This window comes from Ammospiza caudacuta, chromosome 15 (assembly GCF_027887145.1).
Source record: "Ammospiza caudacuta isolate bAmmCau1 chromosome 15, bAmmCau1.pri, whole genome shotgun sequence".
Classification (NCBI taxonomy): Eukaryota; Metazoa; Chordata; class Aves; order Passeriformes; family Passerellidae; genus Ammospiza; species Ammospiza caudacuta.
Window position 1 is genome coordinate 18,498,620 of NC_080607.1, and position 14,582 is coordinate 18,513,201.

The 14,582-nt window shown below is 51.9% G+C and overlaps 1 protein-coding gene across 1 annotated transcript; it reads left to right on the forward strand.

Moving 5' to 3' along the window:
• Window positions 1-332: 332 nt before the first annotated feature.
• SALL4 (spalt like transcription factor 4) lies at window positions 333-14,234 on the forward strand. The gene is made up of 4 exons (XM_058814758.1): window positions 333-457; window positions 7,599-10,130; window positions 10,720-11,027; window positions 12,094-14,234. The coding sequence occupies exons 1-4, from the start codon at window positions 388-390 to the stop codon at window positions 12,511-12,513; spliced, it is 3,330 nt and encodes a 1,109-aa protein (XP_058670741.1). The 5' UTR covers window positions 333-387; the 3' UTR covers window positions 12,514-14,234.
• Window positions 14,235-14,582: the final 348 nt, after the last annotated feature.

The following is a 14,582-nucleotide window of genomic DNA, read 5'->3' on the forward strand; positions in this document are numbered from 1 at the left end:
CACTATAAACCGCGCAGGTGAGACAGCAGAGGTGCTGTCAGTGTGCGGGCAGAGAGCGGCGGTGCCCGGTGTTTGTTTAGCGGGGGCGGCCCGGGCTGCCCCGGCCCCGGGGGCTCTCGCCTTTGTCGCCCGCCGGGGCGGGCCGGGCGCGGGGACTACATGGCCCAGCGTGCCCCGCTGCGCGGATCAATGGGGCTGATTTGAATAATCTGTGAGCCCTTGGACTCAGGCCAATCAGCCGTCAGGGACCCATGATAAATCGCAATGCATTATTGATAATAATAATTACTCTGACATGCGCATTCCGCCCAAATTTCCCAACTCTAGGAATTTGTTGTGAAGAGGAAAATAATTGCTACTATTGCATGCTCCCGATGCTGGTGCACCATGTCGCGACGGAAGCAGGCGAAGCCCCAGCACATCAACTCCGAGGAGCAGCCCCCAGATGCTGCAAGTGGTGAGCGCAGAGGGGCGCGGGGCGGCCGCGGCTCCGGGCTCGGCTGGTGCGCGGCGGGAGCGAGCGGCGCTTCCCGGGGCGCTTTTCCACCCTCGTGCTTCGCCCCCCGCGCCTTTCCTTCCCCCCGCGGGCTCCGCCGCCAGCCGGCCCAGGGCTCGCCCCGGGTTTTTCTGGGGGGCTGAGCGAGGCGCGGGCTCCGCGGTATTTTCGGGGGGTTCGGCTCGGGGCGGCCGCGGAGCGCAGCATTGCCCCGCATTGCCCCGCGATGCTCCGCACGCTCCCCCCGCGCCCGCGGAGCCTCCGCCGGGTCCCGCGTGGGGCCGCGGCCGCGTGGGACGGGAGCCCCAAAGGCTCCCCGAGGCGGAGGGAACTGGGGGCATGGGGGTAAAGGGGTGGGGGAGCAGGGGGAGAAATTACAGAGAACTTCGCAGGGCTGGGAAATGGCTCGGGCTGGGTTTCCTCGGCGTGCTCAGCACTTTGTCGGGAGTTAGATGAGAATTTTTGTGTGGTTTAAAAAAAAAACAAAAAAAAAACAAAAAAAAAAAACAAAAACTGGGTAAAAAGCCTCCACGCTCGGACTATTTTTGTTGGAGATCACAATCGCCCTGGACCTTTTGTAGCTTGACCTCCAGCCATCTTTGATTTCCGACTTCCTAAAATAACTCCGGTGAGCTAATGCGGGGTGTGCGCGAACGCTTTGTATTGGGGCGGCGAGGGGGTCCCGGCACCGCGATCGCTCTCCCGCTTTGGGGGATCCCGCGTTCCTGGGCCGCGCTGCGGGGAACGCAGAAATCCCGGCCGAAAGCGGCCGGGGCTGCCGGTGGGGTGGGCAGGGAAGGGCAGCGGGCACTCGGTGCCGGCCCCACGGGAGCGGGGCTGCCGGAGCGGCATCTCCCGAGCCGAGCATGCGGCTCCCGGCTCTGCCCCGCTCCCGCCGTGCCCGTCCCGCTCTCGGGCGCAGTGAGGCGGCAGCGGGGCACGGCCCGGCCGGGCAGAGTTTGCTCGGAGTTGTTGCGGTTGTTGTGCCCAAATGTTCCCGTGTGTCCCCCGAGAACTTTCTTTGGGATCTTTGCTTGCTTTTCGGAGTGGTTTTGTTTCCGTGCTTAGAACTGATGAAAACCCATGTACGTTACGGGAGCTGCTTATTCCCAGCCCGCAGGAGGTTCGGGCTCTTTAATTTTTTTTTCCCTCCTCCCCCTTCTCTTCTTTGAGTCGAAATGTGCAATTGTTGGGTCCGGTTAATGGTGACTTAAGAAACAGCATGCTGGCCAGAAGGCAATAAATCCCATGTTTAATGCATGACTGTTTTCCTTTGTGCATATGGTTAGGTTGGGGGATGGAGGTGATGTTTCCACATGTAAATCTCTGCTCTGCCCGCTGCTGGAAAGGCACCTCCGGCCCCGCGCTGAAACAAAAGGGTTAATCACTCCTGATGCGGCGCTGGGGCGGGGGAGGCGTGCGGGAGGGAGGGAGGGAGGATCGCTCCACACCGCGCTCTCCGGGGCAATGGCCAGCTGCTTTTTTGTTATTGTTGTTCGGGCTTTTTTTCCCCCCCTCCCGTTCTCAATTTTAACAACCAAACCCTGGATGAAATCCCTCCGGAGCGCTCGGCGGCCGCCCAGGCCGGCGGAGCTGGGGGAGCTGTGGCTGCGGGGGGATTCTCCCGCTGCTCGAGGGGTGCTGTGGGTTTGGGGGGTCGGGGCAGGTCCCGTCCTGCGGCATCTCCGCTCTCCGAAACCCGGGGCCGCCGCTCCGGCGGCTCGGACCGCCCGCCAGTCTCCCGAATAGTCCTGATATTCCCCGCTCCAGGTGTGCCCGTAAATAATAAGTGATGAAGTTGCATAACAAAGTCGAAATTCCGCAGGGATTTGTCTGGGGCATTAGCGAGGATATACACATACTCGTAATAATAAAATCAAGCCCTTATCTCCTTTTTTGCAAGTATTCCCTTTTTTCGCAAAGCGATTTGGGACCCACCTCTGTGAACAATGCAGCGGGTTAAAGTGTCCCGCGAACCTGGGGATCCATTAACAGGTCAAAAAATCAGCAGGTGGTCACAGGGGGATAATGCTACATACTGAAAATTAGCATTTCCACAAAGGGCTTGAAAATGCCTATTGTGCAGGATTGCTGCCATTAAAAATCGGATTCATTCTTCAAAATACAGTATCAAACTGCAACTTTTTTTTTTTTACTTTTTTTTTTTTTTTTTTTTTTTTTTTTTTCCCTCAGGGTAAAATTAGCGTAGCTTTGCTTCAATTATATCTCCGATTCGTGCGCGGAGCTCTGTAGAACTGGAGAGGGCTGTTGGCCGCGGAGAGGTTGAACGAGCAAAGCCCAAGTTTTGCGCTGGTTTATCCTAGGTTTGTTTCGCTCGCCCGAAGCTGCTGTTGGGGCCGGGAGCCCCGGTGCGGGAGCATCCCCGCCGTGCCCGGGGTGCCGCAGCCCTGGCGAGGGGCAGAGGGTGCCGGGGGCGGCGGGGGGCGATGCCCGGCTTGCTTTTCCTTTTGCGTGAGTGAAACATCATATTGGTAGCGGGGATGAGGGAGCCCTTTCGCCGCGCTCGGCGGCATGTGACGTTTTGACAGAGCTGCTGCTCTAACCTTTGCCTCCTCCTGCTTGCTGTGGGTGGTAAGTTGATGTCAGGCTCACAATTAGGACTCTCATGCAATTGACCTTGGCAGCGGGGTTTGTGCCGTTTAGCTCGCTCCTAAACACCGCGCGGGTGTTCAGTGCGCTCCAGGTAGGGCCGGGCAGGGCGGGGGGCTCGGAGCCGGCTGGAGCCCCCCCCCGCGGGCACAGAGGGGCTCAGGTGGGCTCGGGGGGCCCCGGCCCCGCCCGGGGTGGCGGTGCTGGCCCGGAGGGGTCCGAGCGCGGGCCGTGAGTGCCCTCCACCGACCGGCCCGGGCAGCGAGCGCCGAGCACCGGGGGCAGCGAGCCCGGCCCGGCCCGGGCAGGGTGAGCCCTCGGAGGGCAGCGACTACTCCGCTTCCCCTCGGGCTTCAGCGCTTGATTTGCTCGCTCGTTCGCTGTGGTTTGTTCTGTCTTCGGCTGGATATCTCCCTTGAAGTTGTGGATAGGCCAAAGGGGGAATTAGTAAGTAGATAATAAAGTAATTGAAGCGTTGAGAGAGAGGCTGTAAGGATGTGAAATGGTGATTGTGGGGAAACGCGTTTCTGCCTCGTTCTTGTGTAGAAAAACGCAGCTGGTGAATTCAGCGTGGAAAGCATTGAGGCCTTTGGAATATCTCTGTAAGTTGCCAGTTGTGCGTTTTACTTACTCAAAAAAGTGATTTTGTCAGAGTTAAAATGCCCTAAATGGTGTTTGGTAGTGGGAGAAGGGCGATTTGGGGCAGTTCGGAGCTTTTGGAAGCCCTCTCCTTTGGAGAAGGAGAAAAGCATCAGGGACCCTGAGAGCAGCAGCGAGCTGATGGCAGAGGGTTCGTGTCCAGGAGTGAAGGGTGCTAATCAATCCTCCCGGAGTTAATTTAAACCGGGGAGGTGCATGGTCTTTGTTAACCTTAAAGTAAAATTGGTCAGATGTAGGCTATGGGGAAAAGAAGCTCACCAAAGGTATCAGAACTCCTGAATAAAAAAAAGTGGATGGGAAGGCTTGAGTTCTGTTTCATCCCAATTCAAGTGAAATAAAGTTGAGAAAAAAAAGTCACTATGGGCTTAGATGAGTGGTAAGCCAGCAGCACCCTTCTTGAAATCACATCAAACCAGCTTTACTTAACTCCTTTTACTGTTTTCCTTAAAAAAAAAAAAAAATCATTTGAGCGGTGTGGATTTTATCAGCCTTCCTTGTCGATGACCGCCTTGTCCTACACAATAGTGGATTTTATCCATCCATTTGCCAGTGATTCAATCTAACCCCCCTGCTGGGTTTACTGCATTCTTCTAACTTATTGGATAACTAGATGCTGAGAGATAACATTCCTGAAATTCGGGGGTGGGGAGATAAAAAAGCCACAGTAGAAGTCCTGTCCCTGGGAAGCCTTTGGAGAGGGTTAAGTGAAGTGCAGGGGAAATGTCGTGGCAGGGCAGCGCTGGGTAAATCCTCATGGTCGGTGGGCAGAGCTGCCCGCCTGGCATGAAAAACCCCGAGTTCAGGCTGTTATTGCATTTCAGTGGGCAGAGCTGCCCTCCTGGCATGGGGAGCCCCGGGTTCAGGCTGTTGTTTCATATCTGTGGTCACTGCTGGGCTCAGGGCAGTTGAGGGGCTCTGATGGCAGCGAAGAGAAGCTAGGTACAAATCAGGATGATTTTCACAGAAGCTGTTGGGTTTTTTACAGAAACCATCAATTGTTCCTTTTGTTATTCCAGCTACTGTAAAATAACCCAGCGTCCTAGTTGTGAATTTATCTAAAACCCTTTCTTTAAGGTAAAATAATGCGTAACTCCCCTATTTGTCATGCAGCAAGTCGTTTCAAGCTCTGAATTGAATTTATGCAGAGTCCAGCTAATGCTTCACTGTCGGAGAAAGGAGAATGTGTGACAGGGCAGGGCTGCCAGGCTCTTCTGCCCAGCACAGGCACCCTCAGTGCACTGGAGTCTTTCTCTGAGATGGCCACTGCTGCTCAGAACCAGGAAAGTCATCAGAGCTGCTCAGAATTACAAAAATGAAGAGCTGAAGAGCGTGGGCTGTGCTGGAGATTGGGAAAGGGGCATTGAATTGAGTGTGATCTTATCAGTGCAGAAGTAGAAAAATAAGTATTATCATGGGAAAGGAGATAAATGATCGGATGCTTTGAAGCAGTTAAAGTTTGAGGACTTGTCTAGACATTATCCTGGAATATCTCCTTGGGGGTGGGCAGCAGTGTTTGGTGCAGACATTTCTGTGCCACTGGAAGAAGTAAAAGCTGAGGTTATTTTTTATTATTTCGTGACGTGGAAACAGTGTTGTTCTGCCTGGGGGACGGGACTGGGAAAGCCCCAAACAATTAAAGGATTTGGAAGAGATTTTTATGTTTTAGTATTCTATGAAATCCTATTTTAGTATTCTGTGAAACAGGAAAGTAGTCAAAAACCTCCCAAGTCAGCGTAGAGTAGTTCTAGAGGTTTTCTCTTTTTTTTAAATCCAGGTGCCTTCTTTCCAAGTATATCTGCTCAGAGTCCTGCAAAACGAGTTTAAAATAATCTGTTCTTGATGCTGGTTGATTCTGTTGACCAAGTTCTGAATTGTGCAGTAGTTGTACTTGTCTGCAGTCTGGGTTTCTCTGTGTTTTTAGAGTTAAATCAGCTTTAGAGACATCCCCGTAATGATATCTGGGGTGAGAAATGTGTGCTGCCATTCTTGTTTCTGTCACTTACAGGAGTTGTTTGGGCTGAAGGGTAAGTGTTTAATTTTCCCTGTTTAAATGGGAGGCATCCAAACATTTTTGATCGTAGCTGTGCTGAGAACTCCCTTCCTCCCCGTTCAAGGACTTGTGCAGGCTTGGATTTATTGCTCTGCACATCACAGCAGAACAGGCCTCTGATACTTGCGAATTTGTGTTATTGATCAGATGTTTATGTTTACAAATAAACTTTCACATGCACTTGGTGCCACACAGCATTAAGCGGTTGAAGTTTGCTTTGTTGAGCGCACGCAGTGCCCTTGCTGAGGTCAGAAGTGGCAAGGGTTGCCATATCCTCCCTCAAGCAGGGTGATGTGCTCGCATTGGCACCTGCACATGTCCCCTCCACGTTCAGGACACACGCAGGTGTGGTTTGGCCTCACCTTGCACAGACCAAAGCCACGAGAAGCTCCTGAGCTTCCCCTGGTCCCACCCTGGGGGCAGCTGGGGGGTCTGGGCAGGGCTGGACAGGGAGGCACCCTTCCCTGAACCCCCTCCCCTGCACCATTGGGGCCCCCTGAATGGGAGCAGCTCCATGGGGAGCCCTGGGGGGTCTGTGGTGACACCCTTCCCTGAACCCCCTGCACCATTGGCACCCCCGAATGGGAGCAGCTCCATGGGGAGCCCTGGGGGCTGGAGCTGGGGGGGTCTGTGGTGACACCCTTTCCTGAACCCCCTGCACCACTGGCACCCCCAAATGGGAGCAGCTCCATGGGGAGCCCTGGGCGCTGGCATCCCGCCCCAGCCCTTTCTGCTCCCCCTCGCTGGGAGTTTTCCCTCCTGCCCTGAGCTCTGCCCCACCTGCAGCAGGCCGGGAGTTTGTTATTTGAGGGATGGCAAGGCTGAGCAAAAACATCCTGTTTTGGTTATCGTTTCTGTTAACCTCTTGCAGTTCAGATATTTCCCCGATTTTTTTTTTCTTTTTTTTGGTCCATGTACAAATTCTGCTCAGTCTGAGCTGTGGTGTGCTGCTGGTGGAAGGGCAGGAGGGGACTCTTGGCTTTCCCTGCCCCTTCCCAGAGTGGGTGAGTGGTGGGTGCAGCTGAAGGAGGCCTCCTGCGAGGTCGGAAATGCCTCGGCGTAGTTTTGTGAGCAGGACTTGTTACTTGTATTATTGTTTTAATAATCATTGGTATCAATGGAGGCGCATACTCGAGTGCCAAGTTCCGGATTTAATCATTCTTTGCTACTGTGTCCATGTTGAGATTATTAGTGGAGTGTGTTTGCTTTCAGAGGATTTCAGAGCTATTATTGGCCTTGCTTGCCTGCTGTCAGCCCTCTTGGTTTGTAATTACTTTCACAATGGCAGAGCAAAACTCATTTAGATCGGTACAGTAAGAATTGCTCAAAATTCCTGTGTTAATGATCTTTTATGAATTTTTTGAGATGGTTAACAAAGAATTAGAACCTGAAGTGTAAACAGCAGAAATCATGTGTAGTGTTTTGCTCGGTGCTTCAATGACTCCTCTGTCCTGGTGTTCATTTTAAGCTGTGTTGCAGGTGCTGCCTTGCAGAACTGTTCCAGGGGATTTTTACGGGATTTGGAATGAATCTTTTTTTCATTGAGCCTTGTGAGAGTTTTTTTAAAATATGTTTTTTCTTGTAAACTGAACTGAGATTAATATTTATTTTGGGTTGTGAAGGAATTGGCATCAAAACAAAGAGCAGAACTTCAGGCTGATCTGCAAACTTGATCCCAGTGTCTTGTATTTTAATTTGCAATTGGGGTGGAGGCAGTGATCTTAACAGTGAATGCTTGGTCTAAATCTGGCAATTAATAATGTGACTTTCTTTTATTTTAAGGGAGTCCACAAGACGTCCCAGGTGATAGAGATGGTGAAATGAGTTCCAAAAGGTGCCGCACGGAGGAAACCAAAATCTGCGAGAAATGCTGTGCAGAATTCTTTGTTCTCTCTGAATTCCTTGAGCATAAGAAAAATTGCACTAAAAACCCGCCAGTTCTGATCATGAACGACAGCGAGGGAGCAGTGCCCCCTGAGAGCTTCCCCGAGGCTCCTCTGGGGCCCTTCCCGAGCGACCGCATGGACGGCAGGGCGCGCAAGGACATTCAGGCCAAGGGCTGCGCTGCCTCCGTGGAAAAGAGAGAAGGAAAAATGGATGCCGAGCCGGTGGGAGGAATGTACCTTAAAATAGAGCCCCCCCTGACGCCTGCGGCCCCCGGCCTGAGCTATCTACCAAAACCCAAAGTACCGAACACTAACGTGACCCTGCAGACCATCCGTGGCACTAAGGTGGCCGTGAACCAGCGGACGTCGGACGCCATCTCCTCCTCGGCGGCCGGGTTCAACGCCATCCCCATGATCCTGGAGCAGCTGGTGTGCCTGCAGCAGCAGCAGCTCCAGCAGATCCAGCTGACGGAGCAGATCCGCATCCAGATCGCCATGATGGCTCCCCACGCCCTGCACCCCTCCATCGCAGCTGCTGCTGACCCGCTCAAGGCTCTGGGGGCCCACATGTCCCAGCAGCTCTCGGCTGCCGTGGCTCTAATCGGACAGAAGGCTGGGAGCCAGAGCCTATCCCTGGAATCCTTGAAGCAAGGAAAACTACCTCACTCTAACACTGGCATTGCGGCCGCCAGCTCGCTGGCTGCTGGGCTCTCCTCCTCCTTCCCCCTGAAGCCAGAGGGGAGCCGAGGCCTGCCCGGCTCCATCTCTCAGTTCCCAAATCCTTTGCTACCTCAGTCCTCCGGCTCGGTCATCTTCCAGAACCCGCTTTCGGCCGTCTCGTCCGTGATGGATTCCTCAAAGAAGGGCAAGGGGAAACCGCCCAACATCAGCGTGTCTGAAAGCAAACCCAGCACGGAGGAGCCGTTCTTCAAACACAAGTGTAAATTCTGTGGGAAGGTCTTTGGCAACGACAGTGCCCTGCAGATCCACCTCCGCTCCCACACCGGGGAAAGGCCCTATAAGTGTAACATCTGTGGGAACCGCTTCACCACCAAAGGAAACCTCAAAGTGCATTTTCAGCGTCACAAAGACAAATACCCCCACATAAAGATGAATCCTTACCCAGTTCCTGAGCACCTGGACAATGTCCCTACCAGCACTGGAATTCCGTACGGGATGTCTGTGCCACTGGATGAGTCCAACCTGATTGTGGACAGCAAACCTCTCCTAACAACTCTGCCTACCTCTGCGGCCAGCGGCACACCTCAGACCATCTCCAGCCTGGCAGGCATCAAGGAGGCTCTGCCTGGTACATTCTCCAGTGAGCTGCAGTCCAGGCCCTCTCCAGAAAGCGAGGGTGGCTCCTCCTCGTCGGGGGCGGTCGGCCACGAGTCAGGAACGGAGCAGAGCTTGAGCTCACCACAAGCTGCCTGCAGCGTGAGCATCTTCCACGTAGGTGGGTCAAACGAGCAAGGCTCAGAGACATCCAAGCTCCAGCAGCTGGTTGAAAATATCGACAAGTCCACTTCTGACCCCAACGAGTGCCTGATCTGTCACAGAGTGCTGAGCTGCCAGAGCTCGCTGAAGATGCATTACCGCACCCACACCGGGGAGAGACCGTTCAAGTGCAAGATCTGTGGCCGTGCCTTCTCCACTAAAGGGAACCTCAAAACCCACTATGGTGTGCACAGGGCCAACACCCCCTTGAAGATGCAGCACTCGTGTCCCATTTGCCAGAAGAAGTTTACAAACGCCGTGGTGCTGCAGCAGCACATCCGCATGCACATGGGCGGGCAGATCCCCAACACCCCCATGCCAGAGCCCCCCTGTGACACCGAGGGGGATCCTGCCCTGCCCGAGAAGAACGGAGACATCGGGCGCCCAGAGGAGATCGTGGAAAGCATAGACATGGAAGACGACATGGACTCTCAGGATGGCCCCAGGAGCTCCTCCAAACCTCCCACTCCGTACGATGCACAATCAGAGTCGCCCGCTGCAGCCGCCTCCTTCTCTGGGGTTGCAGTGCTGGAGAACCAGATGAAGATGGTGGGCTCCTCGCTGAGCTTGCAGCGGCAGAGCAGTCTGAAGTCCAGCGACAACGGCTCGGCAGAGAGCGATGGCATGACCAACGACTCGTCCTCGGTGGCGGGCGATGCCGACTACCAGAACGGCCGCAGCCCCGCCGCCTCCGAGGCCGCCTCGCTGCAGGCACCGTCCCCGGCCAACAGCCAGGCTGAGAGCATCAGGTCCAAGTCACCTGCCTTCACCAGCCAGGAGGATTCGGGCACGGGGAGTAAAGCAGAGGGTGCTGAGAATGCTCCTGTGGAAGTGGAAGGGGTTGTTGGAGCTTTGGATTTAACGTACGGCAACATCGGGCGGAAGGTCATCAAGGAGGAGCCTGGGCTACACTTTGCAAATGGAGAGTATGGTGAGTGATGCAGAGTGCTGGCTGGGATTTGGGGTGGGGCAGTAGGAAATCAATCCTAAAAGGACCAACAGGAAACAAAACTTCCAGCTTTCCCCTCTTCCTGCTCCTCTGTTTGGATAGACATAGGCTCTGTAAAGTTTTCCTGACTAAGTCAAGCCCAAAATTCTAAGGTTTGACTGGTGCCATCTCCTTAAAATTAATGTAGGCTATACTCTCTCTGTCTTTCATGGGCTCACTTGACATCTCCTTATAACTCTTTAAAAATACACATTTATGTGTTTAAGGGAAAACTGCTTATCCCGAGAGTGTGATGTGGAAAGTCTAAAATAGTTTGTGGGGTTTTCAGGCTCTGTAGCATTGTAGCATTGAGGTTAAGGTTGATCTAAATTTGACCTGAAAGATTTTCTATCTCAAGCTCACCAACAAACCCAGGGATGAACTGATTGGTTTTGGGGTATCCTAGGAAGTGTGGTGGCCTCTGCAGATGTGCTCTTTAGGCTTCAAAGGCAGGGCCTGGATTCTCAGCCAGGCTTAGGCTTGGAAGCAAAATTAGGCAGGGATAAAAGCACCGCCTTTGCTTTCCTTCCAGGTCGCAGCAGTATTCCAGCTGCGTTTGTCAGAGCCCCACCAGCCCTGATAAAAATGGAGCTGCCCAGCGACCGCCCCCTCAGCGCCGGCCCCTTCATCGGCCCCCCGGCTCTGTCCCCCGGGGTCGCCCCTCTGCTGGTGCCGCGCCCCAAGTTCTGCCGTCCTGCCAAACAGCACATCTGCACTACTTGTGGCAAGAACTTCTCCTCTGCCAGCGCCCTGCAGATCCACGAGCGCACCCACACCGGGGAGAAGCCCTTTGCCTGCACCATCTGTGGGAGAGCCTTCACCACCAAGGGCAACCTGAAGGTGGGTCCTGTCTGTTGTCATCTCCTTGGTCTGTGAGACTAACACTAGGGATCAGAAACTAGGGTTTTTAATATTTGACCTGCCTCTGAGGCAGCACTGATTTCTCTTAGTTCCTCGAGTGCTTACTTGTGACCCTTGTCTCCTTGAGTTTCGCCACATAGTTTTTTGTATAAGTGTTACTGAGATCACCCTCGTGTCTTTGCTGCTGTCCTTGACTTTCCTTTTGGGATGGAAGGGGAGGCTGAGCCCTCACTAAGCAGATTGCTTTCTTTTTTAATTTGGATTTGGATGTGTCAAGACATAAGCATTTCATAGACTGCTACAAAATGCTGCCTGCTGAGTAAATGCATTACACTGCACTGCTTGAAATTTTGAGAGATGAGGAGGGATAAACTGGGATAATCCTGAGATGGCACAAAGTGCTTGGGGATTGTGGCTAAGCACACACTGAAGAAGTGCTGTGAGTCTGTCCTTCTGCCAGATGAATCCATTTGCCCTGTGAGGGATTCAGCTCCCTCACTTGCACAGAGGCTTCTCCCTCCCTGTGAGAGCCTCTTCAAGCTCTTCAGTCCTCTTGCATAAATACTGATGGGGAGAGAAAACACTCCAGTGTGTGAGCAGTGCCTTGCTGGAAGCACCAGCAGAATGTGGTGTGGGAGATTTCAGCTTAAATTAATCTCTCTGCCAAATTACTTGGTGGTTTTTTTCATTACCCAGAATTTTTTCAGTACGGTCTGTTTGCAGCAGATAATGTGGTTTCTGTTTTGAGGGCAGAGAGGGTGTCTTTGCCAACAGCACTTATTCCAAGTGTAAAACACAGTCCTCCAAGCCCTCTAGCAGCCAGCTCCAGAGAGCCACGGTGATGTCAGGCAGTGAATGACTGTGTCTGACACATGCCAGGAAGGGAACTCTGACAAGAACCACCCAGCTCAAATATTTACCTGAATGCAAACAGAGCAAGCCTGACTTCTTTGGGCTACCTGGCTGCAAGCGCAGTAGGATTTGGGTCTGCCACGGAAGAGCTGCAGAATTAACGATTCTCTTTGCTTTCCCCCCTCTCCGGAAGGTCCACGTAGGAACCCACATGTGGAACAACTCAGCCAGGCGGGGCAGGCGCCTGTCCATCGACAACCCCATGGCCCTGCTGGGCAGCGACCCCAAGAAGGTGTCGGAGATGTTCCCCAAGGAGATGGTGGCGCCCTCGGTGAGCATCGACCCCGCCGTGTGGAACCAGTACGCGGCCGTGCTCAGCAACGGGCTGGCCGTGAAGGCCAACGAGATCTCGGTGATCCAGAGCGGGGCCCTGCCCGCCCTGCCCGTGCCCCTGCCCGGGGGCTCGCCCCTGAACTCTGCCCCGGCCACCAAGGCAGAGCCGGCCCAGGCTGGCGCTGCTGAGGCGGAGAAGGCGGGCGCTGCTGCTGCAGACAGTGTGCCAAAACACCAGTTCCCTCTCTTCCTGGAGGAGAACAAAATCGCCGTCAGCTAAGGACTCGACAGGAGCTCGCCTGCAGAAAGAACAAATATATATAGACACAAACGTATATTTTTAAGAGATTCCACTTCGGCCTCCTATTTTCCTATTGACGTGCAAATGATTTTATGGTTGTCTTTGTAAGAGTTGCCCAGAGTACAATCATGATATTGCTTTGCAAATAGTAATTAATAAAGAATAGGATTTCCTTCTATTTGGAAAGATGCGGGTCTTGCAAAGTAGTTCTTACGTGTGACTTTAATGTGTACAAGCCTTACAGAAGTTTCTACAACTTGAAATTCCAAAGGTTAGAATATTTACCTCTTTGTTTAGAGTGATAATGGGGGTTTTGAAGAGAGTGGAAACAACCTACTGTTGATGGAAAAGCTTCTATTTACTGATGAGAAATGGAAACTATTGATGCGGGTAAATATCCTAGAATGTCTGCCACCCTCTTAGAGTTTTTCTGTTTGGATTTTTGGCTCTGTGTGGTTTCTGAATGTACTTTTTCTTAATAATTGCTATAAAAACTACAAAGTTGTTTTTTTAGTTCCTTTGGTTTTTTGCCTCAGAAGTTCTATGAAAAGCAAGTTGCTGTTTTTCTTTAGTCACTGCTCCTAAGTAATTAATTCTTTGTGTTGTTGACTGCTGCTTATTTAATACTACTACTAGGACAGTCCTTCAAGTATAGTGCCAAAATTCCTGCTTCCAAAGATGTGCAGTTTTTCCTAGATGTTTTATTTCAATACCAAGAGCCCCAAACAAGCATGGGTGGGTATGTATATACTTTTTTTTTTTTTGTTTCCTCTTGAAAGGGAAGACTTGCCTTGGGAAGTCAGGTCTGAAAGCTCTGCAAGGAATCTCAGGTGACTGTTGCAATTTGCCATGGGAACTGGTTTCCTTAGCAAGAGACTTTTTGTTTTTATTTTTTATTTTTCGTTTGGGTAATTTAGGAGATCAGTCTGTGTAAACCTGTATTTAAATATGAAGTATTCATGCTTAGGTTAAATGTTTTGTGGGTTTTTGGATGGCATTCCTACTCTGGTCATTAAGGTTTTTTTGGTGGTCTGTGAGCTTGCATTCCACCAAAATGGTCATTAATGACCCACGTGTGTTGTATGAAGGTTGCTGGGATAGTCATCTGGATTCTAAGTTATCTACCTCATTTTTTTCCTTTTGTAGTTGTAGTGTCTATTTTTTCTAATAATGACCACTGTAATGACTGAGATCCAAGCAGATGCTTCCATGCACTATGTGAAACCAAAACCTGTTGTATTATTAGTGGAAGCAGCTGAGGAGTTGCTGGACTGACCTTTCACTGTTCCTCGAACGCCTGCTGGAACTGGATGTGCAGTGGGATCTGAACCAGGCTGCAAAGGGAGCGTTTGGTGTGGAAGGACTGAAGGAGGGAAAGAAACCTGGCTGTTGGCTGCAGGAAATCTTCAAGTCCAGTCTCTTGTGGAAGGCCCCAAAAATGCAGATTTACCAAAAGTTTGTGTGATGTTGTTGCACCTGATTTTGCTGATGATCTCTGTATGCCGAGTTGTGCCTTTCCTGCTGGACTCGTGGGTAAGAACATACCAGTACCTGTTTACACTGTAAAATGGATATTGTTACATAGACCACGCAAAAGGCATCCCAATTGTCACATTTCTACATTGTGAATGTATGACTTGGAAGAACTCTGTAGTTTTGAGTATCTACTGATGCGTTTCTGTTGACATTTTTGAGAATAAATTTTGGGATGGCTTTTTCACACTTGGTGCTGAACGTTCTTCTGGCAAAAAGCTTTTTGTCTGCTGAAGAGTGAGTTCAGGAGGCGGCATGCTGCTTCACTGCAGGGACCTGAAATCCAGGAGCCAGAGTTGGGCTTTAGCTCATTGCTTAGAACAACAGGGGCTAGGGAGTTGTGGAGGAGTTGGAGATCCATTCCTCAGGAACAGCTGGGGTTTGATGGAAGGCTTGGGATGTGCCAGGGATGTTGGTTTCCCCACTAGAATAGAATGACAGGAATATGTGCAATCATTTCTGTACTGTGATCATCCTACAAAGGGAAAAAGAATATTAAGTTGTCAAATTGGCAG